Below are 26,934 nucleotides of genomic sequence, written 5' to 3'. Positions count from 1 at the left end.
TTAAAAAAAAGTTATTCTTGTCCCCCATTTTTGTTTGCTCTTCACTCTGAGAGGGCACTTCATTTTTCAACTGACTTCTCTTGGTATAACTTCTTTGGACTATATACAGTCTGTAGTCAGTCACAAAGGCTGGGATTTCAGCATTTCTGTGTGTGTTTGCTCTTCATTTTGCAGAGAAAACAAATTAATTTAGACAGAGAGTGGGCTAAGGAGTGAAAAATGTGGTTACCTCAGTACACAAGAAGGCGCTAGACCTGTTTTTCTTAAAGCAGCACAGAATGTACAGCTCTATTTCTTTACTTGAATTGTGCTGAAACCCTCTGGCAAATAGGTAATTTTTTATTGACATTTTGTTTGTTTTCTCTTGCAGCAAACAAGACAGTGCTGCATTTGCTCATTGTGAAGCTAATCAACTCCTTGTCAACTGGATCTGAACTAAATTGCGAAGCAAATCCCCGTCTTCAGGGTTTTTCTTGGAATGACTATTCCAGGGCATGTCTACTCTGCTGCAGTCCTGCACTTGCCTGCTGCTATTGCTGCATTTATCAAGAACATGTCATGTTACCTCTGGTTAATTTACAGAAATCACAGCAGTTCTGACACATGTTGCCACCCACTTTATAATCTGTATAGATGCAATTAGAATTGATTGAGCCACTGCAAACAACCAACGGCAAAACAAAGGTTTCCCAGTATATACTTAATTAAGATGATCTATAAATATGGATTAGGTTAAAAGGCCTTTGAGATGTGTGCATGCATCGTGGTATGTCTGCTGATGCCAACAAGCCTTTCAAAGAGGTGGCTGCAGTTAAAGGGCAGAGGGACCAGAAGCTGGTGTTTAAGGTCCATGGCCTATTGTGGAGTAGCAGAGATCAGAAGCCTCATGCCCACGGCACGTGATCAAGCTAGGAACCGAACAGGAAAGGTCTCTCTTGAGGCAAAGGAAGATGGTTTTCTTCACTGCCCTCCTTGTTTGAAGGAAGAAGGCTTTTATTCATTCATTTATTTACTTATTTATTTTCATTCCTGGGTTTTAGTATCAGCTTGAGGCTTGGGGTTTTTTCTATCCCAGAAGTGAATCTGCCCACTGGCTCACAGTAATCTATTTAGCTTTAATGAAACAGGTACTATACATTAAACGCATGACAACTCATTATGGTCACTCCAGCTGGGAGAGCACTGTGGAAACTTTGCCATGAATATAAACTCAAATTTAAAAATTAAATTGCTTCGCCTTTTTCTCTGCCTCTTTCAGTGCCCCTGGGAGATGTGTGTGATCAGACTTGGCATGGCTGCTTCACATGGACTTTGTAGAGCACAAAAGGGTGGGAAATTGGGATGATGGGGATGCAGAGCCAACCTTGCTGTTTTCTTAGGAATTAAAATCTGCTTGGTAGCTTGGACTATAGTCTGTGAACTGCTGGCTTAGTGCTCTGAATTATACCTGTTCTTTGGCTCTGCTACTCCAGTCCCTACAGAGAGGACCTAGACATCTGGCCTCAAGTCTCCAAACTGTGCTTAAATTCAGGCTGCCTAAAGCTGACAGCAAGAAACCTCCATTCCTCTCTATTATCACTGCTAGTGATCTACTGATCTCGCTGTTTCGTGTCCTCCACGTTACGCTCCCTCTCCATCTTGGCACACTTCAATCCCAGGGCATCCTGCTGGTCCTCGGCAGCCCTGCCATGTCCTTACAATAAGCATGGAGTACTTGGCTTTAACACACTCAGCCATATAGTGAGAAACTCAAAATTGCCACTTAGGAGAAGAATAAAACAGAATCTGGCTGTGCAGGACGTAGGGAGAAGGAGACACTGGTGGAGCAAGTGAACCTGAGTCTCCAAATGATTTATCTCACAAATTAATTTAATTTTCCTTTTTTTCTTTCTCCAACCAGGCAAACTTGAAGGCACTCTCAAGCCAGAGGATCTGCTGGAGGCAGAGCTGACCAGTGACACAACTCAAACCAGAGAAAAGACACAGATGTGGATGACTTGGAGGGGGAAGAGGAGCGAGAAAGAATAAGTAACTTTACATTATAGACTTCCTAGTGAAATAGGTTTGGGAGCATCATTTACAGTGGAAATGCCCCAAACCTCCCAGGATACTCAGTAATTCCATGCAAGATCTGATCTCCCAGGTCAGGATCTGACCATCCAGGTTTTGAAAAGGTCAATGAATCTCAGTTTTTAAAACAATTTAAGTTCTGTTAGTCATGCACATCTGGACACTGTGTCAAAGAAAACACCTGTCCCTGATTTCCCCTTATCGGGACTTTAGAACCAAAATTAATACATAAATGGGAATAGAAAAAGGAATAAACTGGCTGCATATGCTGGTTTTAATAAACTGATAAACAAAACATCTTTGCTGGTAGCTGTCCCATGATTGTTTTTTCTTAATTTTGAATTGTAATAATGAATTTTGAGAGTCATGATACAGGAACAAAGACATTTTGCTTTCAGTATTTAAAAGAGGAGCAAGTGGCTCCCTTTGTCATGCAACTTTCCCTTGTTTTTCTCTGTGCTGAAGTGATGTGTAGGTAAGTAATCATCTAGGAAATACAGATTGTTGTCATGTCCATGCTCTCAAGATACAAGATTTTAGTGGCTGCTGCGCCGCGGCCAGATTTGTGTAAATGCTTTTTAGAATGACACAAACAAATTACAAGACTATGGGCAGATTTTTATGTGTGTAACTACGTGGGCTCCAGTTTCTACATTTGGAGTCCATAAGACAGCGGGACGAATTGTTATCAAGCAAATGACATGCAAAGTGGTATGAAATGTATCAGTCATTCAGAAAGCTGCTGGAGTAGCAAATTACTTTTCAGGGTAATCTTTCTGACAAGAGCTATAGCTTTTTTTTTCTCCTCTTTTTTTATTGGAGGGGGGCTGGAGTGAGGGAGGATGGTTGGAAGAACAACATCTTCAAGAAATCCCTAATAAAACACATTCCCCCCCTTCTGCTGACAACTCCTGGCTAAGTCTGATATATGGGGTTTTTTCAGTGTTAAGACAAGACAATAATACTATTCCTTCATTTTATAAGATTTTTGGCAGCTTTTGCATTGTTTACAACAGTAACAGAAACTGTTCTTTTAGAAGTTCTAATTCTTCTGTCATACTCTCACAATGCCCTTATTTGGCAGAAGAAAATATATTTAAATAATAAAGTAGTGACAAAATGACAAAAGCTGGAAATCAAAGCTAAAAGACAATTGCCTGCACAGAGCACAATAGTGTCACTGAGACAGAAAGCCTTCAAAAACCCAAACAACAAGAATTTGCATTGTAAATACAATTCTAACTACAGTGGAGTGTCACTATCTGCCCCTGTAATTAATTTTCTTCTTTACCTTCATGCCTCAGACATCTGGAGATTATACATCGCATCACCAGTAGCAAATCACTCCTGAGACTTGTTCCTAGGTAATATTGTTCCTAAGCTTTGTATTTCATTCCTGCAGTAGATTCTAGTTACCATATGAATGAACAGGGCTCTTGAACAAAAAATATGAGCAAAATCTTCTCCCAGTTTATCAATGGGCAATATGGAGTAACTCCATAATTTCAGTGGAAATTCAGAGTTTGGAGCAGAGGGAGGTTTGCCTTTACACCATAAAGTGTGGGCCTATGGTCAAGTCTGAGACATGCCTAACTGCCCATGGGCTCTCCCATTATAGGGAAAGGCAGCAAGGTTGCTGGCTACATGCCACATTTTCCATCCAATTTATGCCTTAATTGTTAAATTACAAAAGAACATGGAATTCATTAACTTCCAGTCAGTAACAGCTGTGTTTAGAAGTAGGTTATAGTTTGAACTTTAAAAATGTATTCCTTGTACACATGGTGCTTCTTCACAATTTATCATTGCCTATTAGCTAATAACAGCAGCAGGTTGTTGGTGGCTTAGTTTCTGCTTAAGAAATGATGCCACCAAATGTCAGAAGAAGAAATCAGTAAGTTCGCTCTTCTGCTGAGAAATGTGTAGAATCAAGCTCCTGTTGAGCAAGATAAGGGCTGCATTAGCTCTCAGCAGTTGTCTGGTGCTGTTTCCATTACAGAAGCAGCACGTTGTGCTGAAAGGTAAGTGCCTGACTCATTTTATTTGCTGCCTTGTCAGGAGGAAAAACTTCTGAAAACTTAATAGGATCGTTCATGTATCTAGCAAATTTAAGATGTCTAAATTTATGAATATTAATACTGGACAGATGGAAGCACTCTAAGAAGAATAGTAAAGATATTCATAGCAGCAAACTTGTTTTGATCTTACTGAATAAGAAAACAGGTGTGGCTACGAAGTGTTCTCTCTTCTCCCAGTCTCCTCAGCACTGGCTGAAGACCCGAGCGCTCAGCCGTGCCTGTGCCAGCGCGCGCTGCTGCTGGGAGCCTGCAGACACCGGCAGCCTGCGAATGACCCGGATGGCTCAGCGCTGCTGTGGCACGGGAGGACATGGTTGCTTTCTGAAGACCTGTCAGTGTGGGTCTGATACTTACCGGGATCATGGTATCCACAAGTGTTTCTGTAACACAACTGCTTTGCATGTGCTGAGCAGGTTTGGGCAGGTATCAGACAAGAGTGAATGCTTGGACCTGACAATGTGTCAGGTGAGCTCTGGCCGAGGGTGATTTTTCCTCATTCAGTATTTTGTGTATTAATGCTTTTATCATTAAACACACAGACTTTGTCAAGATAACAGTTTCAGCATCTGTAACTCTTCATGAGCAAATGTGAATGAAAAGCAGCAAAGAAAGGTCCATTTTTCTTTCTAAATGATGGCTTTTACAATAGCTGTTAGAATATTGGAAGTCTGAAGTTCTCTGGATTCTGAACTGTGCAAAAAGATATAAATAGCCTTTTGTTCAAAGTGGCTGTGTTTTACAGACTGGATACAGTCTGCACCTTGTCTTAGTGCAACAATTTTTTCTGATTTAATATCTATAAATTTCCTTTCTTTTCTCCTTTTCCAATACAGTGCTACTCCACTTTTAACAGCAGCACTTACAGTGAATATAGACAGAAGAACTGTATTGTTCATGTACCAAATAAAACTTACCTTGTTTGATAGGCTGCTGGTTAGAGAAGGTGAGAGGAGTAACAAGGAATTTGGTTTCAGCTACCTGTACCCAGTGGTGCAGAATTTTTATCGTCCAGACACCGGGTCGCAGGGGCAAATTCAAAGGTGGTTTGTAGTGAGTAAATTCGGCACTGGATTCAATCAGAATATCATATGTTGCTGCAATTACGTTAACAGGGTCCACCCAAATGACAGTAACGGTGACATTGGGGCCTTTTCCCCATTTCTGCATCCCAACTGGCTCATCTGTCGGCCCGAGGAGTCCTCCGAAATTCCGGAAAAGCCTCTCCTTGGCATCCCATTCGGTGCCAATCTGAAATCAAAGACCACATTGGTGCTAAGCAATCTGTAAATCATCTTTGTAAGCACCTAGGACCCTTAGGTCAAATAAGGGCTCTCAAGACACACAAATCTTTAATGACATGAATTACACATACATAAAAAGGCTGACGGCAACATAACATAAGATCATAATGTGTACACAAATTGTGAGACAACCTTGATTGCAAGGCTTGTTTTTTGGGGCCAACTGTCCACTTTTGATTGACATAAAGGTTTTCTTTATCTTAAAAGTGATATAAAATGCTACAGCAGCTCTCCTTTTCCTTCACATGGAAGCAGTCAAATAAAGGATCAAGACTAGTGACAGAATGGGCTGTGCACAGAAAAAAATATGACCCATCACTGCCCAGGTCATGAAAATGTATTATATATTGAGAGATGGACCCTGCAGTACAGACCTACACAGTTACTGCTAAGACCAAGGAAAAGGCTTTTGTGGACTTTAGGACAAGTCATGTCAGGTCCTTTACGAAGATCTATCCATCGCTGTGTCCTTGCACTCCCTTCCTGCCTGATATGGGAAGTTATTTCTGGTAAACTGTTTTCTTATTGTCATAATAGTGACATTGTTTTTTGTTTATTCACTAACTGACAGTAAAGCAGCTGATTTACAATCTAGTGTAAATATTTAATGGACCTTTCTTTTTTCCTAGCAGCTTTCATATTTCAGTGCTCTTTATATGCATTTTAATGGTTCACCCATAACCCACAGGATGATACAAACCACAAGCTGTTGCCATTAACACTTGTGCACTACTGAAAATACACCTCTGAACGGATGATAGCATAAAATGTAGTAACTAGCCTTCTTTGGCCAAGTGAAAGACATTTACTATCCCAGCACTAAATCTACCATGTCTGTATGAAGCTGACAGTTAACGAATCACTTCCATCAATTCTCAAGAAGGCAACCTGGTGGACTGTGATATTGAAGGCTGCATATTTGCTTTTGGAGGAACTGCCCACCTTGCTTGTCCCATGAGGTCCTGTTCCCATGATCTCAAATCAGAAGTGGTCAATATCAAACACAACAAGATTTGAGGAACCCCATCGCAAGTGAAGAACAGGAGAATCTCTTGGCTCCTTTTGGCAAGCAAACATCTGACATCATTCCTTGGAGAGACATACAGATGTCCTGGCCAGCCTGGTACCGAAACCCCTCATAGCCCTTCAGTTCTTCTTTGGCCTTAATCTCCAACCAATGTAGATAACCTAACAGTTGATTTGTTCCCAATACAGAAACCATGGATTCTCTCAAGTAGTTTCCCGAGGCCCATGCACGCACAGACAGGATCCCCTCTTTCAGCATATGTGGATATTGAAGATTCCCCAACACAGAGCTGTCCTTGTCCCTAATCTTCACCTCACACAGGCATGGTCAGAACCTGCTTTCCTAAGAGCATTACAAATAATTGTAGCTTATTTGCTTCAGAGATTTTTCCTCTAGATTTCATCTCATTTCATAAGTGGTTCCAATATAATGCCAAAATCCCTCCCTATCCCTAAAACATAACAATTACCTGATGCCTATTACCCCTGGTAACTGTACTGGAAACTGTCCAGTCCCCAATCCCTTCTAAATAAATCACTGTGGTTGGCAGACAAATTACAGGAGGACTGCAAGCAAAAGGCTACAAGGCCAGTGGAATAAAACCCGACCATCCTAAATCCATCTGTCATCATATGAATTCTTTTTACCAGACTATGACACTGCAGAATACGAGACAAAACAAGCTTTCCACTACTCTGCAATCAACACAGCAGAATTGCTGGTATTTCAGAGGTATTTCACCTAGCACACCAGCTAATCAAACCAGGCAGCATAGCCCAGATATCAGACCCAAGCATCGAGTGCCTCGAGGAGCTGTCAGTGTGTACTCTCCTGACAAGACTGAGTGAATAAGTATGGAAATAAGCTGAGAAAGAAAACTTCCTGACCAGATCTTATTATCTACTCCACCAACCTTCACTGAGTGCGGCCATGTTACACCTACCAGAGCTCAAGGGACCTGGAAATAATAAAGCCACAACAGGTGAAACAAATATACACCCTCCTGGGCAAAGAAAAGCCTGTAAGGAAGCAGTTTCCACCACATTCAATATTTCTTACTCACGAATTCATTGAAGAAAGCTTACTTCAACCTCAGAAATTAAACATTCATCCCCAGCATCTCACTATTTCCCTCTCTTTAGTCTCTCATCCCTGGCAAAAGAAATCAGAAAGCTACAATGTAACAGAATTGGTGGCTGGTGGTTAAGCTTTGTGCAGGCATGTTACTCCCTAGCAAAAACCAAAAGTTACAGTCAAAGGGCAGGAGAAGAGGGGAAGGGACCATTCTCATGCTGATGGCAATCATTTCCCATGAGAGCCTGGCACACCACCACTGTCAGGGTGCGCAGGTCCATGAAAACAGCAGCACAAAAACAAGGAGAAAATATTGCCCCAGAGCAGGCCCTCAGCAGCACAAAGGCAAAACACTCAGCACCCTGCACCACCCTGCACACCCAGAGCAGGGCTCTGACCCAGACAAGGTGCTGACCCTGCCTGGGGATGTGCACCACGGGCAACTTCGGCAAGGCGCAGGCATGGAGCTGCACAAATCTATTTACAACATCTGCCCTTTTAGTCTGGTTTCCAGCTGGGGACACACTTTCCCATGGTGCACAGCCTACAGGACAAGCTGGGTTTAGAAGCACAGTATTTTAAAGGGAATTTTACTTAAAGCGCTAGTTAGAGGTTTATAATTCTGCCCTTGAACTCTACACAGCTGAGCTCCCTATACCAAGATGTCTGAGGCCAAGAGATACTATGGTCCTATAGCATCTTTCATAACCCCTTAGAACACTGTAAGTAGGCTTTCACTTTCAAATGGAATACACAAAGTATGGGATGGAATCAATGAATATCTGATAAATTATGAAGGGATGTGGCACAGAAACTGATATTTTCCACATCATTATTTTAATTGACATTATTTTGGGCTTTGAGAGCAGGCACTGTGCCCAGGATACGTTTGGAAAGCTGGAACTCTATCATTGGCTTAAAACTTCTGTTTCTATCTCTGTTCGGTCCCAAGATAAAATTTTCCCAAGATAAATTATGCCTTGATTATGGGTTTGTGTCTCATTGCTCACCACAAACAGGACCATTAGGTTCACACAATGCACACTAATTGCCTGCCACCTAGTTTATTTTATTCTCTGTGATGAATCACAAGTCTTAACAAGACCAGAAATGAACTTAGCGTTCAGCTGATATACGGTGAGCTGAGACTTTTAGTACTGTACCGCAAATCAATCTTCTGCTCTCCACGTGCAAGTTGCATGAACCCAGGCTGGTAGGATACATACTGTGTGCATTGTGCATGAGCCAATTTTAGGAGGTGTGGGAGTTTCATGCTTGGAAATCATCTCTCTTGGATCTCCTGTAAGTTTGTTTTCTTTCACACACAGTGCAGGAGCTGTGTGCCAGTGACACGCTATCATTGGCCCCACGAGCTGTCAGGCAGCCCAGCCGGCTGATTTTTTTTCCACTTGTCTTTACATGGAGTATGGTGAAACCTGCTTCAGGAAGCATAGTCTGAGAAGCAAAGCAAAGGAGCAGAGGGCAGGAAGGGCTGATTGGAGAGATCTTGTCATCTCTGCTACAGTGTCAGTTGTACATCAGGGTCACAAATACATCCAGGAACACATTCAGTGCAGTGTGTTTGTGCTCTTCCTGCTGGCCCCGTTGGTGTGAGCTGGGAGAGGGAAGAAAGCTCCCAGCTAAAAGGGCCCCATTCAGTTTTAAAGTTCTGCCAGATCGTGGAAGTGAAAGTCATTAAAGAACCAGCAGCTGTATGTCCCAATAAGCACGAATGTTAGTTTTCTGGTGCTTTACCTGTGATCACTGATGCCCTCATCTTAGCTGAACTGCTAAGTTTGTTTTACATTTGCTTTGACAAAGCAGTGGCATTTCAATAAGCAGTAGCAGATCAGAGGCTTTCCAGCCACGCTGAAGCTGAAGAGGTTAACGCTAGATTTATACCAGGGTAACTGACAAAATTATTCGGCACAGAGGCAGAGATGCCTGCAGGCCAGGGGAATGCAGAAAGTAAAATAAACAATTAAGAAATGATTAAATTATTTACTTTTTACCTCCTGGTCTTTTAAAATATGAATAATCTATGAAAGGAGAGGACAATTTAAGAGTTCAGGTGAGGAAAAAATTATGAAAACAAGTACGTGACCACCGATACTCTTCTGTGTGCTTCGAATAGAAGAAAACGTTTCCTCAGCCTGAAAAAAGCTCACCAGTGATTAAATCCTTCTCATGCTTTGCACTCACACAGCTTCACTGCAGCAGCAGCTCCTGCAGGGCTGCTTACAGACCAGCCGTGGTCTATGAGGCTGTGAAGAGCAGCTCATTAGTCCCGAGGGATCTGGGGATCCTCCCTGCAGGGTGACACACTCCACAGCGCTGTGGGCACAGTGCAGCCAAGAGACACCAACCTGCCACCACTTCCCTGCCAGGGGAGGCTGACACTGGGCACTGCTGCTCCAGGACATCTGTCCGTCAGGCTCATGCTTGCTGTAGGACTAGTTTTTTGGGGGAAAAAGGTGCACTGGGGCCAGGGGACCTGGCAAGTAGCCAGTGAGTAAAATTCTGGTCCCTGGTTTGTTTCCTCCCTACAACTCAATGAATTCAGATAGATATATTCTTTTTAAATATTTTTGTTTGAGTTCTAAAATACTGAGATCAATATATTTCTTTTAATCGTACAATTAGCAAGAACCCCTCTTCCTGCTGCCAGGCTGATTGCTTCCAAATGAAAGACCCAGAACAGGCATCAGGATGAAAGTGAGATTAAAAGTACCAAATAAACAGCAGAAACACTCCTACAAATCACAAGAATTAAAGCTTGTATGACCATTTATCACTGCATGAAATGGCAAGCCTACCATCAGACACATTGATAAATGAAACACACTTTCCATTCATCTCTTTAATGGCACATTAGTGTCATGGATTTGCCATGCACACCAAAACACTGAATCCTACCTAGGTATTTCTTAATTGCCCAAGAAGATAGTAATTTATGGACTTAGCCATAATGACTGGAACACATTTGTTCAATCAATTTTATACGTTAATTGAAATTTGTGGCTTAACAAGAAAAATCATGAAGTTAACTGCTCAGACAGTTATATTCTTAAACCAGAACACAGATGTCAGGTTCTATTAGTGGTCAACTTCCCTGATATGTTTTACGGTACATTTTTTACACTCTATGTCAGATCCTGAGACAGATTCCCAGAATAAATAACAGGATTTGTGGGAAATCAGGAAAGCCACTGCTGTGATAATTTTCTCTTTCTGTTACAACATCAATATTCTGCTCACATGTGGCAGCAGTGCCTATCACTAATTTTATGAGGGTTTTTTCAGCATACTCGAGAGGAATGCTTCCCACACCCCCGTTCACATCTGGAACCGCAGAAACATGGCTTTTTTTCCCAGGTATCGCTCACAGCACTCACAACAATCACAGTCTCAACATTTTAAAGTTATTGAGTCCCTTTTACAACAGCAAATGGCTTCAGTTTGTTCTTGAAACAAGAGGGAGTGAGGACACTCACTAACACAGTTACATAAAAAGCGAGTGTTGACCGCAGATAGGAACGAGCAACAGTGTTTCCTTCAATGAAGAGGATGTGCATTATGCTAGAGAGTCGCTCTAACCTAAAAATTACATGGAAATACAGCTCCCAAAGGCTGCTGAATTAGTATGTAATCCTCTAGAGGCTCGTGACATTGTGCATGCATGGATATGAATACTTACCTCTGAGAACTGCAACCTTCCAAAATCGCTTGGGGGACTTGCGACCTTAAAGACTTTCTTGGGCATCACCCACGTTTCCAAAGTCTCTAGTTTGCTGACAGCCAGATTGGTTGCGTGGTGTCTGATTAGGAAGCCTTGGAAACGGTCAGCAAGGAAGTAAAGGTGGACGGAAACTGGATGGCCCATGGGGTAGTAGCTGTAAAACAGCACATGCACATGCTCATCAGTTACACAAAAGACATATGAAATCTCCATTTACTTGGAGCTAATGGCTTAAGCAGCATTCACTTCAACGAGAAAATTCACCACTGTACATTAAGAGATTTCAAATGTGCTCATGACACATTATCAAATATTCTTAGGCTCTTATGATTACCCTGAAACATATAAAAATGTTACTAAGAATACATGCTCATTTAGAACATACTCACAGCTCTAAGCTCTTTAGGAGATACCTCTGTGTGCCAGAAACCCCCCCTCCCTTACTAGTTCTTCTGGGTAAAAAGTGCTACGCAGAGACACACCTTGTTGGGCTGCAGCACTGTTTGGTGGGACAAACGATGCTCAAGAAATGTGGCTACTGCTCCAAGTCAGGTGCCCTTTCTGTTTTATCCCCTTTTGGTTTTTTGCCTTCAGCAGGATTAGTCCCTACAGAGGCCCGGCCATGGCAGGGCCCCCTCGCCTGCTGCGGGACAGCAGCAGGCTGGGGACAGCAGAGGGTGCTGTGCGGCCCGGCACAGCCAGCTCATGTCCCGCTCCATTCCCTGCACACAGATCGGATCTCCAGCAGATATCCCCTGCATACAGATCTGACTCCCAACCAATTCTCCAAGGCAGTGCTCTGAAAGGTGGCACTGCAGCAAAGGACACCAGGATATGGTCCCCATTTTAGGTCTCCTTTATTTTAGGAAATAAACTTCACATTCCTTAAAGACTCGAAGTTGCTTTTGCTGCAGATTTTTCTCCTCATCATTAAAATAAACTGAAAAAAAAAGGTCAAACAAACAGGAAAAACCTCTCATCAGGAGGTTTGGAAGCCTTCAGTTACAGTTCAGATTTAAAGACACTGTAGTAATAGTTTCAAATAATTAACCTTTATGGTTAATTGTCTGCTACAGTCTCAGAAACATTTCAATGATGTTTGTTAATGTATGGGTGCATAAATAATTAAAAACGTTATTCAGAGCTCCAAAATTAAATATTTTGCTACTTTACAGCACTGACATTAACTGTGAAAGAAGTGTGTTTGCAACACATTTAAAACCAACCAGTATGACGCCTTCCCAGTCAAGTCAGCTAAGACTGACTTCTCATGCTAGTTACCACATCTCAAGACATGAGCACTAAGAGGAGCTCACCAAGAAGGACTTTCCATTACATGAAACAAGCAACACCCAGAAGGAAGTCTCGAGCTTAAGAAATAAATACAAGACAGCGTACAAACAGGGCCAGCACTGATGGACTGAGTAAATACACAGCAAAGCTCTGCAGCCAGCACCAGCAACAATCTGACTTCTGTTCTGAGTACTGAGACCTCCTGTTTTATATCTGTGCAGCAGCAAATATTTACAATATCCTTGAAATAGGCTGAGTAAATTGTCTCTTGGCAGCAGTGAGTAAAAATGCCTAGAGATGGAAGAAATGAATTAAATCTCGATCATACATTAAGGTGGTTTCCACTGACGATGCTGATAAGCAATCTAATTTGGTACCAGAGTAGGCTGCAGGGGGCACGGCTTTGTGAGGCTGCAAGCTAGCCCTTGTTAGAAAAGTGTGCATGGCAGCTTCTCTTCCAACAGCCTCCTGGGCCACTGCGGGTGGCAGCACAGGACTGACTCCAAATGTGATCTGAAGCTGTAGAGGCTTTCCTCGCAGTGCCTGCAGCAGTGTGAAATGATCTGGGGTGGTGGCTGCAGTATTGGCTAACTTCATGCTGCTGCTAGCCCTAACAGCAAAGGGAATACTGTCAAGGTGCTCAGCCCAAATATATCCCTTCCATTACTGTGTTAGACATACGCAAGAGCACAAGAGGGAAAGAAGAAGTGTATATATGCACACACCTAGAAAGACAACATAGTATGAAGAGAGATGTGAATCGTAAACCTGAGGATTATCCACCTTTCGGTGATTTAAACTGGATGCTGACTCACAGTGTTTTGAGGGGGCTCAGGTAGGTATGAAAATGAACCCTCCACTCACTATCACTGTTTGTAATTCCTCCCTGCACTGTTTCATGAGGCTCCAGCCTACTGTAAAGGAGCCGTGCATTATCCTGGAGACAGCTGCAATCAGCGGTGGGTGACATGGCTTCCCTATCTATAATCTGGGCAAGCTTGAAAAGCACCTTGAGTTCCTGTGCAATGAAAAGCTCCCCAGAAAGGGAACTGATTATTGATATAAATCATCATAACACTGGCAAAAGGAATAAGCACAAAAGTAATTGGCAAATTATTTCAGTCCTGGTTATACACAGCTCCCACCATCCTCTCTGCTGGCTTCACTCTGCAGGACAAATGACCCAGGACTTCTTTAGGTTTGCCTTTATTTCATATAAGGAAGGCATGCTACTAGTGATTATTTCTATCTAATTGTTATTGATCTTTTATTGCTTTGCACTGGTAACCTTTACTGGCAAAGCTGTAATAGGAATTTGGATCACTTATTGCCACATCTTTCTAAATGGGAATTGCTGAGCACTTCCATGACTAAGTAGGAAGGTCAAGGTGCATTCAGTTCCCTCTCAAGCACACAAGAGGGGCAAAGTCCATCCATCAAAGCACAAGGAGTGTCTTCAGTATTTGCTGACTTAGACTGTGTGTACCTTCGATTAGGATAAAAAAGGCAGGGTCCAAAAATACATTCTGAATCAGGAACTAATAGACTGTAAAGTAAGATGTTAAAAGATGAACCCTCTCTGCTTTGAATGTAAACAGCTCCAGACATCTTTGCAGGCAGCAAACATCTATCATGAGGAGAGACTGTGCAAGTCTAACTCCAGGAACATTTCCTTCAAATCCCTTTTAGACTGAATTCTTTTTTGCTAGGCTTATAGGTGAAAAAGGAATCTTGAATATAGGGAAGATTCTCTTTAAAGACCTTTATTTGCTTTATTTGCTGTATCTGTATTTATCCATATGAACATTTTACTTACTTGATGCTAATGGATCCCACTAGTTGCAACACTTTTGGCACAGACAGCTGTACCAAGCAGGCAAACTGAGCTCAAGCAAGTAGTTCTCTGTACTCCTTGTATACACCCAGGGCAAAAAACAAACAAGGACCATTAACCTGCCTGTGTTCACATTAATTCTGAAATCCTGCCCTCTGCTTTTGGTAAGCATAATAGAGGTGAACACGACCCTGCTGCAATCACACAGAGGATTTTAGGAGCTGCAGGTATAATACACTTGCTAAAATTAATCAAGAGAAAGTAGCAGTGGGGGTAGCACTGCTCAACTGGATCCTGTCAGTCTCCATCAGGCTGGAGAGTAGCTCCTTAAAAGTGCAGCAAACAGGTTGCATAATGTCAAGCCTGAATAACCAATGCTCTTTTATGGGCATAAATACTCCTGGATATAAACGCTGTACACTTGCAGCTGCCTGGCCATGTTTGTGACTGCACGCTCCAGCCAGCAGATGAACCTCTGCTGGTGCTCAGCGGTCCCGGCTGCGTCCCCTGGAACACCCAGGAACAGACAGGCTCAGACTAACCGGCAGCTGTTGTCTCCAGCAGCATGGAATGAGGTCTCGGCTCTGCGCAGGCCCAGGCGGGAGAACGCGTGGTACATGGTGAGGGCGACATCGCTGAGGGTGTGCACGCCGTCAGGCTCATCGTACACGTTCTCCCAGTAGGACCGCAGGCCGGGTGTGCCGGATGGGTAGTTGCCGTACAAGTAGTAGTCCAACTGGCCAATTATCTCTTGGTTCACCACAGCTTCAAATTTGCGGGCAAAGAAAGTTGGCCTGGCAGTCTGCTGTGGTGATATGGAAGGAAAAAACACTGAAGTGAATTCCCACTTTCAGCCATGACACTCTGTCTTAAGCAATGGGGTGGAGTTGAGGACATGAAGTGGTCCTCCCCATGATCAAAGGTGACTTAAAACGTCAGCTTTGTGACCATTTGTCATTAAAAGTGTTGTTAAGATTCAGATAAAAGCTACATAATTACTCAGTGAAAACGTAGGCATGCCAATCCCTTCATATCACCAGCCACCACCCGCTGCCTTGCTCTGGAAGGCTCTCCATGTGTCAGATAGGTGGGGAACACTCTCTAAATCACCATGTTAATCTGGAGACGGCGCAGCACTGGCACCTGTTATTAGTAGTCAGACAGGGAGCAAAGAGTCCTGTGGCACCAGGGTTCAAGAGGCAGAGTAGCATTTCGTCTGTATAGATTTGCTGCTATAAGGTGGTAAGAGGACTCTGGGAGAAGTGACATCTGTGGCAGAGGTTTTTCAGCTTCTGACTGATCCCAAGTAGAATCCTCGCACAGTTTGGGTTGGAAGGGACCTTAAAGAATCATCTAATTCCAACCTCCTGCCATGGGCAGGGACACTGGTATCGATTTTTTGCTTTGCACTTGACACAATGTTGGGTATTGTACTGGTTTATATGCTACTCAACTACCATTAGCTTTTAAAAAGCCTTTGTTTTGCCTTGCTCATGTTTGAGCATGGGTTCTGAGATCCGAGGAGTTCAAAAGTGCCCCAGATGGTTGAAAAATTCTTTTGAGGATGCTCAGTTTTACTCTGAGATGGCGCATGCTGTGGGCTCTCTGATCTCCTCCTCTGCAGCTTGCTTTGTGCCTGCGTGGGAACTGCGAGCAAGCCGTCTGGTGCCACATGTCCATCTGAGGGGCTCTCTCATCAGACAAGTGTCAGAAGTTGCCTTTTACGTCTATTCTAATTTGGAACTTTCCCTTGCAGCTCAGTTTACCTGATTGTTTTCTGAAATGCCACTGTGGGTTGTTTTCCCAGCCTGGAGCAGGTCAGCCTCTGCACACTGGCAGGAGTTTTTGAAGACTTGCCATTTATTCTGTGCTGGAGACTTTGCTGGGATTGGTGTTTGGGGCAGCAGAGCCTCTCTTAGATAATGTCTGATTTGCTCTTTTTGTGAGTGCCCGTGTCACTGACTTCAACCGCGCCTGGTAGGCAGCACATTACAATAAAGAATAGATCTCTGTTTCGGAGCAGTCATCATTTTTGTGCTGTAGGGTAACACATTCCCCAGCCCACACAAAGCCTGAACAAACATGCTTTATGCAGGGAACCCTGAGGAGCTGCAGGGATGGAATTGCAAATCTGGTGACCTTGAAACAAGCAGTTGTTCATTCTTAACAGGAGATACACAGGCCAGATACAGTCTTGAGACCGAGTGCACCCTTGAGCACAAGGATTTGCTCTCATGTCTGCCTTGAGGAAGCTGTACCACAAAGGAACCAATTAAACTTTTTAAGGCAGTCCTGCCAAGCCTGGGTGATTGAAACCTCATGACTCTGGCCCCCAAAACCATGAGATAAACTTAAATATAATCATGTTGATGAATATGATAACAAAACCCAATTTGCCTTGTGCTATGTAAGCCTCTAGCAGGCACTCCAGCCAACTTCTAAGCTTATTTCGAAAGATGAAAAACATTGCTTAACAACGAAAGCCAGGAGCTTCATGAAATCACAAAACCACCTGAGCTGGAACTTTGGAAAAAACCCTTTGCAATAAATTCACAAGAGTTACCAAGTAACTCTGGCCCAGTGAGAGATGTGTCAAGCTTCCCTCCTTTCTAGCAGAGCCGATCTACCAATGCTAAGTAGTCCAAAGAGCTGCTTTTTGTGACCCTGCCACGCAGTAGTATATCTCAAGGGCCCAAATGCAGGAGAATCAATCCTTTATTCTCCTGAAATTAAGAACAGAGCTTCCTGACTCCTCTTTCTCCACCTTGCTGGATTGTGTAAAAGGTTCCCTTCCCACTCCTTGCTGATGGCTCTCCACCTGCCAGCAGAGGGGAAAGAGCTTCTTTGCAGGTATCAGAGAAAAGCCTGGTTCAGTTACCTGGAATCGGTGGAAGTCTGCTGGTTTGAAGTCATTCGGTGAACAGCCACACCAGTCAACAATGTGCTTGTACTGACACTTGCAACCGAGTTTACGGTTCCAGTTCGTGATGCGCAAGTTGTTGTCCACCATGGTGTCACAGTATGGGCTGTTCTCCAGAACGGTGTGAAAGAAGGACTGCAAGAAAGACAAAGCAGATCAGTACATTCAGCTCCTCAGACTTCCATTTTCTCTTTCACTTCACCCCATGGGCCTGGACTTAATGAAGGTGACTTATTTTCTTTTGAAGTGACAAAATCAACAAGCTCTATCGTTCTGCCATATATGAAAAGCACTCTATGTGTATGCACTCCATATGGCATGAAAAAATCACAACACGCTATAGAGCCAGCAAACTGTAATAACAGACAGTTGAGGCCTTGCACAATAACCTGGCATGGAATAATTGCACTTCTGCAATTACCAGCTATGGGCATTGGGAATCCAAAGGACTCCAGGAAAGGCACCACAGCCAGCAATTATTTTGTTTTTATTTCAGCTGTATGAGCAGTTCTAAGAAATTCCCATTATTTCTCTTCTATAAGTTACACTCTGGTCTAACAGATTTAGAAAGTGTTTTTCTGAGCACTGTGTTAATGATGTATCTCAAGTTGTTTCCTAAGACAATTCTCAAACCTCCCCCATCATGACAGTTACTATGAAAAAATACAGTTTCAGACAGCTCTTCTGTGGTGTCTGTATCTCCAGCACTCTGAAATGCACTGCTATTTGAATGGCCTTGTTCTGAAATACACAGTTCACCCCAGGCACCAGAAGGACATTCTGCCTCCTGCAATTACATCTGAAATCATAAGTCTTTATTTGCTGACTCAAGGCAGCAAGGAATTCCTATTGGGCTATCCTAATTATATCATCATAATATCAGCTATTACATAAATCATGTGTAAGGGGGACTGATATAGCAGGTTAACAGGTCAGTGAAGGCAGGGTGATTTTAAGAAATCAGCTATGTATCTTGCAAAGAAAACCTTCTAGAGAGAAGCTGTGGAATATGATCAAATTTAGACCACTGAGAGATTATTTCTGAGACAGTGACTTCTCTTTAAAATCAGCAATAGTAAGACCTATAAATAACCAGCATAACATTAGCATGGCTGGCCCCCAAATAATCCCCCTACCCTTTTTAATGTTAAATGACAGCCCAGTGAATATGGATTTTATGCTTGAACTGTTTGGTTAAACCCATAAAGACATCCATTCTCATTCAAGCGAGAGAAAAAAAAAAATCCCTACCCAATTACCCATTGCCCTGTGTCCTCTTATAATGATACAGAAAATTCTCCTAGATAATGGATGAAAAGGTTATCAGAGTTGAGAGAAAAGGTGATTTTTAACAGAAATGGGATTAAAGCAAGATTATTCAACGTGTGTGGAATAATAAACCCCTATCAAAAGATGACAATCTCTGTGCTCCACTGCAAGCTAATGAGCCTGGATTCGCATGATCCTTCAAAATGTTCAGAGGCCACTTGTGAGGCAAGTTACCATTTTAAAGATAGCCATGAGGTCCTCCTTGGGATGTCTGTGTTCTACATACCCTGGGAGCAGAGTTTGACAAGGCAGGGGAGCAATGTACCTGCTGAAGCAGGTGTAGCACAGCCTGACAACCTACCAGGCTCTGTGCTCGACTCGGAGATAACGCACATCTCCCTGACACACTGCTGCACCGTAGATGAAAACCCACCCTGGTGCGCATTCCCCTTCTGCATCAGTTGTAGCCAGAGCGATTCCTGAGTGATCTAAATGATTTGTGACTATGCCTTCTAGCTGAGTTTTGAACGGAACAATAAACCTTTGTTTGTAGGGGTTTTATTTTTAAAGAAAAGGGCTGGATAATAGCAAGGAAAGCTACTTATGAAGGCAATTCGCCATCTCTAATAGCTTTCAAAGGCTTTGTGGAGGAACAATTTGCAAGTAAAGGGCAGCTGGATTTTTGGTTGTTCAGTAATAGATTAATGTGCTTAAAAGTATAAAACAAAGCCAATCCTGGCAAAAAAAGTCCCACAAAAGCAACTGAAAAAATGTAAGAATTGTTTTAACACTAAAGGACTTACTTGTCATGGGAGTAAAATTCTCATTACCCACTGTCGATGATCCAAATCCAACCAAAGTCAGGGGAAAGCCCCTCTCACTTTGGTGATCTCTGGGACAAGCACAAACAGTGCAGTTTTGAACACAGAGAGGTATTGCTCTGAATTCACGTACCTCAGCAGGAAGCAATGTGTAAGAGTAAAACCTCTTCATCTTTGTTACGAGATCGTCATTAGAGAAAGTGACATACTCCACAAACTTCCTGTTCAGGAGAAACCAGTCTGACCCTCCATCAACTGCAATTCCTTCTGGGATCCTCCGGTCCCCCAGGCGCCACATGTGGGTATCGCATTCCAGGAAAAGCCGATCCAGTCCTTGCTTCCTGATAAATCTGAGGGAATACAAAAGCAGTCATTAAAAATTAATTTGTATTTTGTTATCAGCCCTAACTCTTATAAATAAAGAAGCTACTTTCTCAAACTAAAAAGGATAAAGAGGTCACTTTTATATTTCTGTTTATATTTCTGTTCTACTCAAATAGAGGTTTAATAGATGATTGATCAGTTATATGTGCAGTTAAAGAGGCAAGGATCAACAGATTGCTTTTAAACATCATTTACATTTTCTGCTGTCCTAAAGACAGAACTATGCAAGTTACAGAGATGTATGGCATGAAAATCCATAATGTTCATTAACTCTTAATAAACCGCTGCAGAACCACCGTAAGATGAACAGGAGCTGAACACAATGTGGGTGATGGGCCTTTACCTCTAAGTAAATGCACAGGTTTTGAAACACAGCCAACTGTACATAAAGATAAAATAACCAATTTTTCTCCTATGTTATTATTACATGAATTTTTCTATTGAGGTATAATTAATTAGGAAGAAATCCAATTGCATTGCTCTTTGCTGTAGAACGAGCATGTTTCCTCTGTTTTCAAGTCTATGGGGAACAATGTTTAGTTATTGCTCAACCATGAATAAGAGGAGCAACTGCCGAACTGTAAAGTTATGGAAATGAATTATCTGAGACCAATATAAGAAAAAAAAAAAAAGAAGAGTTGGAAAATCAATCCGTGTTTGAAAGCACTTTGTACTGGATGCCCACACGTGTTTTGAGACTGTCTGATCCAGGCTTCTATTTGTGATTCCATTTTCAGAATTGTTTCCCAGAAAGGGAAGTGGGACAGCCATGAATTAGCACACGTCTTTGTAAGGGGGGCTGAGAACTGTTATTAACAGGGAGTTGGTGTGCTGAACACATCCCACATGTTCTGAGCAATAATAAATGCTAGCTAACCAGACCGTTATAGTAACTAACATCCACAGGAGCACAGATCTCACTGGATGCAAGAACAGCAGGTAACAAGAGCTGCAGCACCTACAGTGAGGAGGACACTGTAAGACCTGTGTTTCCTTCCTGAACAGGAACAACCTGAACAATAGAGCTACACAAGGGTTCTTAGAGACGTTTTAGGATTAGGAAGTCAAGAAGACATCTCAATGGTTCTCAGACACATGCAACTGAAGGAAGGGGAAAAGAAAGAAAAGTTAAGGAACACCATCAAAGCTTTCTGGAAATGTGAGTGTTAACCCATAGGCTACCTCCCTGATTAAAGTTTTGTTCTCTACCAATCAAAAGACTGAGATGCAATTATGAAATGGTGCATATTAATTTTCAAAAGGACCGTAAATGACTTCGGGGTCTATGTTCTACTGATAGCTATGTCTCTTCTCACAGTATGAGGAAAGCCGTCCACTGTTAACACAACAGTGCAGAAAATGTGTAGATGAGAGTGGAGAAATTTTTCTTTCCATGAACAAGTTTCTAATTTCATGTTCCATTATGAAGGATAATAGAAAAGTCTTGCAATTTTAATGCAGTGCTCTGGAATGTAATCTTCAAATTCAATATTTATGCAGTTATCTCCAAATCAAATATTAATGTGCCTGAAAGTTTGGTCATTTATTTATTTCCCTTAAAACTAAATGTTCATTCAAGTTAATTATTTTAAGAAAATAATAGAATTTTATCGACCATATTTAAATAGGAACTGTATTTGGGTTTTGGTAGTGGGGAAGGGGGGCTACAGGGGTGGTTTCTGTGAGAAGCTGCTAGAAGCTTCCCCTGTGTCCAATAGAGCCAGCTCCAAGATGAACCCGCTGCTGGCCAAGGCCATCAGTGACCATGGCAGCACCTTTAAATAAGTGATTACATATTTAAAAAGAGAAAAAAGTTGCTGTGCAACAGCAACTGCAGCTGGAGTGAGAGTATGTGAGAGGAACAGCTCTGCAGACCCCAAGGCCAGCGCAGAACGAGTCCTCCCCTAAGGAGGAAGGAGTGGCAGAGACAACGTGTGAGGAACTGACCACAACCCCTATTCCCCGTCCCTCTGCACCTCTTGGGGGGAGCAGGAAGGTGAGAATTTGGGAGTAAAGTTAACCCCAGAAAGAAGGGAGGGGTGGGGGAAAGGTGTTTTTAAGATATGGTTTTATTTCTCATTATCCGACTTTGATTTGATTGGAAATAAATCAAAGTTTTATTTAACAAATGAAACTAATTTCCCCAAGTCAAGTCTGCTTTGCTCATGACAGTAACTGGTGAGTGATCTCTCCCTGTCCTTACTTCGACCCATGAGCCTTTGGTTATATTTTCTCTCCCCCGTCCAGTTGAGGAGGGGAGTGATAGAGTGCCTTTGGTGGGCACCTGGCTAAAGTCCTTTTCCATGGAATAATTTCTTTCAACTGCTATCTCCGCCAATTTATCACCCTTTATTCTCATTTTCAAATAGAAGTTTCTTTGACTGCAATAGAAACTTCCAAACCAACTCCCCTCCCTGACCATTTCAAAAACCCCTCTATTTACAAACTCCCTCAGCCTGTATTACCTGATAAGGCTTATAGCTGGCTAATAGCAGAAAGCTCAGTTACACCACTTCGGTCTTACTATCTGAAATGGGCAACAGAAGAGTATGGCCACACTCAAGATGAGAAGATCCCGGCAAATCCAGGCTCACAGCTTCATGTTTACCAAAGCAGTGGACAGGCTCTTTTTTTTGCATACAAACACAGTTCTATGGCTTTTTTTAGCTAATGGCTTGGACAAGCAAATCTCAGCACATGGAGTGAAATAAGACAATCCTTGGGAGCGCAAGTGTTTTCACAATAGCTTTCAGTCCTAAAATCCTATACAACATGGTTATTAAAAGAAAACTAAACGTACTTTCCAACCATTCATCCTCCAGCAAGGCAGCGCAGCCCAACTGAAGAGCAGTAACACCTTTGGAGACCTGCAAAAAGATGACTCTCTTGCTAATGCTTCTTGAAATCCTCCTAGAAACATCATACCAGGTTTCAAATACCAGAAAAACAAGAAGGAAGCAGGCATTTCTTAAAAAGCAGGACCTGCTTCACACATAGTCATTACACCTAAACAGAACAGCAAAGTAGCACAGCAAATGATTTATTTCTGTCTATGAAGCAACAGTTTATTCAAGGGTCTTTGAAGACACAGCTTTCCATTGGGCAATTGCTTGCTATCCATTTATGTTCCTTGGGAGCCAAGGGGACCAAGAGTGTTTAGTATCTGCTAGAAGCTAAATGATCCTGCCTGAGGAGGCAGTGGGTCACCCTAGCAAGCCCAGGTTGTACTGCTGGCACACAGAGACCTGAACTGCAACCAAAAAGGAAAAAGGTGGATGAAACTTTTATCTTCCATCCAGACTCTCTTCTAGGATGACTGATGCTCCTAGCCACTCGAGCAATAGAGAGATTCTGGCACTCCGGGAGGCAAGGACTTACTCTAAGCGTATTGGATATTACCTGAGGGAAAGCTACAATTTGTATGCCATGTAGACCTTTTCAAGAAATCAAAACCCCTCAAACACTACAGGCAGCTCATAAAGATTCTTGACTAGACATCTAACAGTCTTGCAGCAGCCACCACTGAAAAGAAAGATAAGAAGATGGAGGGCAAAAGCTGATCCTACCCATTTGTTTCTAGTCTCATACTATATTTCATTAGTTCCTAGTTATGCTCAAGGTAATTCCAAACCAGTGCATTTTATGAAGGCATGCTAAGCTTCAGAGAGAGCAATGAAATGCAAAAAAAAGGTGATTTTTCCCTCAAGTCTTTCTATCTTGGGTTTTACAGGACATCTAGCAGATAACTCCCAAATCAAAGCAGAAAAAATGGGTTAGTAATAGCATTTCATTTATCTTAGTCAATGTGGAAAAATTCAGGTGCTTCCTGGCACCCTGAATTTCAGGTAAGACCAACACACCTCTGACAACTGCAAATGTACTTGCCAGGACAATGACCTGACAGCAAGATATGGTTAGCCAAATACATTGGAGATTTCCATCAGATGAAGATACTTGACCTTTCTCCTGATGCAAGACAAACAACAGAAGGAAAATAACGATAAGAGACTCAATCAGGAGAAAATAAAATTAAAGACTAAGGCTAAGAAAAAGCATGTCATGTTGCATTTATTTGATAGAACACTCCAGCTAAGGTATTTCATGCTTACCCTTAATCAATTTTAACTCTTCCTGAAAAGCCTCCAGTTTTGAGGAGCCTGGATTACACTCACAAGTAAGCAGCAAGCATAGCGTAATATGAATGTGTCTCACCAGCTGAGCTCAGTGATCAGGCAACGTGTGAAAGGTGCCATTTGCACCCTGACTGCGTGGATGCAGCCTCAGGCTTTACACAGTTCCGGATGGTTATTTTTATACTTTGTGTTAAAAACCTACTGCCTACAGCACATGGTGTGTCAATTATCCCTGAGCATGGACAGTTAACTGTCCAGGCAGCTCATGAATGCAACCCAGCTTAGGGAACTCCTTTTACTTTGTAGTGTAGTTAAATATTTATAAATGCATTTCAGATGAGGACTGAATAACACATTAAGCATTTGTAAGATGTTTAGCACATGCTCCTACAACATGAATATAAACACACAGCTCAGCTAATCTTGTGATATGTTTTAACGATAAATAAATATTGCTGCACAGTTCATTAATATCAGCAAAATCATCACAATCAAGTATCACCCTCCTGGACGGTTTTCTCCAAGTGACACTGCATACCACAGCAACTCTGAGAGACCCCCAGTCCTGAATGCTCACACTTATGCAGTACATAAGACAGAGTTTGCGGTTTTCAATTTTCTGAAGTCTATGAAAGAGTAAAACTTCTTAAGCACCAGAGGCTATCAGATTGCCAAACGTTACTTGTCAGTAGCTTTGTCACTAAAAGGTTTTTGTCTGGAAAGAAGTTACTTTTTAAGGTGAAAAAGTTTCTTCCTAAATATTTCCTGTTTCTGGCCTCTTGCCTAGAAAACCTCTTATCAACATTTCACTGTTCACCAGGTCCACCTACAAGGATCTCATCATCATTACTCACAGCGCAAGAACTACAAATAAAAGTGAACAACATATCAGTGAAGCAATTCATCACAAATCAAAAGTCAATGTCAAGCAAGGATCTGCAGAGCTTGGAGCTCCACTGGTACCATGTCCACATTCTCCTTAATGTGTGTGGACAAACTCTGCACACTGCTCTGACCCTATCTGCTCCTCTTTAACTCTCTTTAGACAAAAATTGAAGAAGTCAGCCAATTTTGGTGGGAAAAGTCAAGTAAATATTTTTACAGATGAGAATATGAGAGGCTCTTGCCAGCGGTGTTTGCACAGCCACCTTGGAAACACTTACCGGAGTCAATCAGTCAGGAAGCATATAACAATAACTTGCAATTTAGGTGACCAAATAGAAAGCACAGAAAAGTAATTTGACAATCTTCAGTGTAGCAGTTGCAACAAGTAATTTGTGAGCAATCTCTAGGGTACAATACATCTCCATAAACTAGCCAGTGAATAACGCTTTGAAATAATCAAGTTCATAAAACCCAAAACCTGAGCAGCTTCATTCCCAGCCCACTGCAGGCCAGAAATCCTGGCCTCCACTGAGTATGTGATGAATTTCCAGTTGACTGTGACACAAGCCTGACTTCACCATATTTCCATGAGTAACTCTATGCTATGAAGGGTTACACAGTATTTAAAAAACCCTTAAATAATTAACAATTGGCTATTTAAGCAGAATATCTATGCTATACCAGATAAACATCTGTTTTCTAAAACTATGATCTTGCGGTATGTTTCCCAAGATCTCTTTTTGTTGTGCCAAAAGCCTCCAGGGCTGACCCCTCACTCCCAAAATGGAGCCAAAGCTTGAAAAGGAGAACAATGTCAAAAAGAAATAGCACCTATTTAGTCTGTAATGATGAAGATTTCCTGCCGGTATGACAGGCAGCATGCAGAAAGCACAGAATCCACAATTCCTGCTGTTTCAAAAGGCTATGAAAAAAGTCTCAGTATAGATTAAAATGATGGAAGTAAAGAGAGAGAAATAAAAATTGTACCTTGCTTTCCAATGTGTTTAAACTGTGGCATCCTGAATGTAAATGTTAAGAGGTCAAAAGCAGAATTCTTGTTATCTTTCTTTATTCCCTTAGTCCTGAAGAAAATACTAGAAGCACAATAGCACCCTAACAATCCCTTAAGCTTTAATGCTGCACAAACAAACATCAACAATATCATATTTCTCTCTTGACTGGATTTGCTATACAAGATTGGGCTTATGTCACATGCAAAAGCCAAACCCATACATAAGCACACAAACTGAAACACTTTTAGTAGCTTTGTTCAGTGTGCTAAATGCTCTGAAGTTAACAAGGAACTCAGGGACATGTTACTTTTTAAATACTAATAGCATTTGTCGTTCGTACCTCTACGTGCCCTGCAACAGAGAAGGGCACCAGACCTCACGGCGCAGCAGAGCATGGCGGGTATGTGAACAGAAGGGTGTCCAACCCTGCGCCGGGGGGTCACCAGCTGGGCCCCCCAGTGAGGACAGCATGGGCTCCAGCTTTGGGAGGACAGGGATTGAATTCAGAGCAGAAAACACAGGTGACACAGCCACAAAAAATAAGCCTGCAAGGAGAGATGCAGCGAGAAATTGCAGGGTTTTCTCCTGCAATTTCTGTGATTCTCCGGGAGTTGGGTTGCAAGCCATCGTGAGACCAGGCAGCTCTACTGGAAGGGTTTTCTGACAGTCCATGTTACCACAGTTGTTTCCAGTATATGTTTAAACAGTTTTATGCTCAGTGTGCAAGCAAATCTGTGGCAGACAGTTAGTCTGCTGCCGCAAACATTGGGCAATATGAGGTTTAGATCATTCACAGTGGAGAAAAAATGGTACAGTATTTTGACTGGCTCTTTCAAGTTACAAGCTTACCTTGAAATACTATGTTAAATGTGGCCCTTCTGAATCAATGGCATCTTTATGGAAACCAAATGTCCATGGCATTTAGGGTATTCCACACAAGATGCTGTTGATAGCTGCTGAATACACACATTTTATTCATCTCTATATGGACATAATTAGATTTTTCAAGCTTTACAATAGGCGCCTCATACTCTACATAATTTGTTTCTGTGACTTTCATATGAAATTTTCTCAGTATATTCATTTAATGCTT

At 42.2% G+C, this 26,934-nt stretch overlaps 1 protein-coding gene across 4 annotated transcripts in view; it reads right to left on the bottom strand.

Annotated features, from left to right (window-relative positions):
* The window catches only part of XYLT1 (xylosyltransferase 1), a 209,083-nt gene that overhangs the window by 10,430 nt on the left and 171,719 nt on the right, over window positions 1-26,934 (bottom strand). For all 4 annotated transcript variants that reach the window (XM_030481751.1, XM_030481750.1, XM_030481753.1 and 1 more), the window contains 5 exons: window positions 19,560-19,776; window positions 17,295-17,471; window positions 14,959-15,221; window positions 11,248-11,443; window positions 5,063-5,396 (listed from right to left, as the gene is read on the bottom strand). In XM_030481751.1, the coding sequence (XP_030337611.1) occupies window positions 5,063-5,396; window positions 11,248-11,443; window positions 14,959-15,221; window positions 17,295-17,471; window positions 19,560-19,776 (1,187 nt within the window). The remainder of the gene's footprint in view (window positions 1-5,062; window positions 5,397-11,247; window positions 11,444-14,958; window positions 15,222-17,294; window positions 17,472-19,559; window positions 19,777-26,934) is intronic.

This window comes from Strigops habroptila, chromosome 4, assembly GCF_004027225.2.
Source record: "Strigops habroptila isolate Jane chromosome 4, bStrHab1.2.pri, whole genome shotgun sequence".
Classification (NCBI taxonomy): Eukaryota; Metazoa; Chordata; class Aves; order Psittaciformes; family Psittacidae; genus Strigops; species Strigops habroptila.
This window is presented reverse-complemented; position numbering and strand designations above follow the sequence as displayed.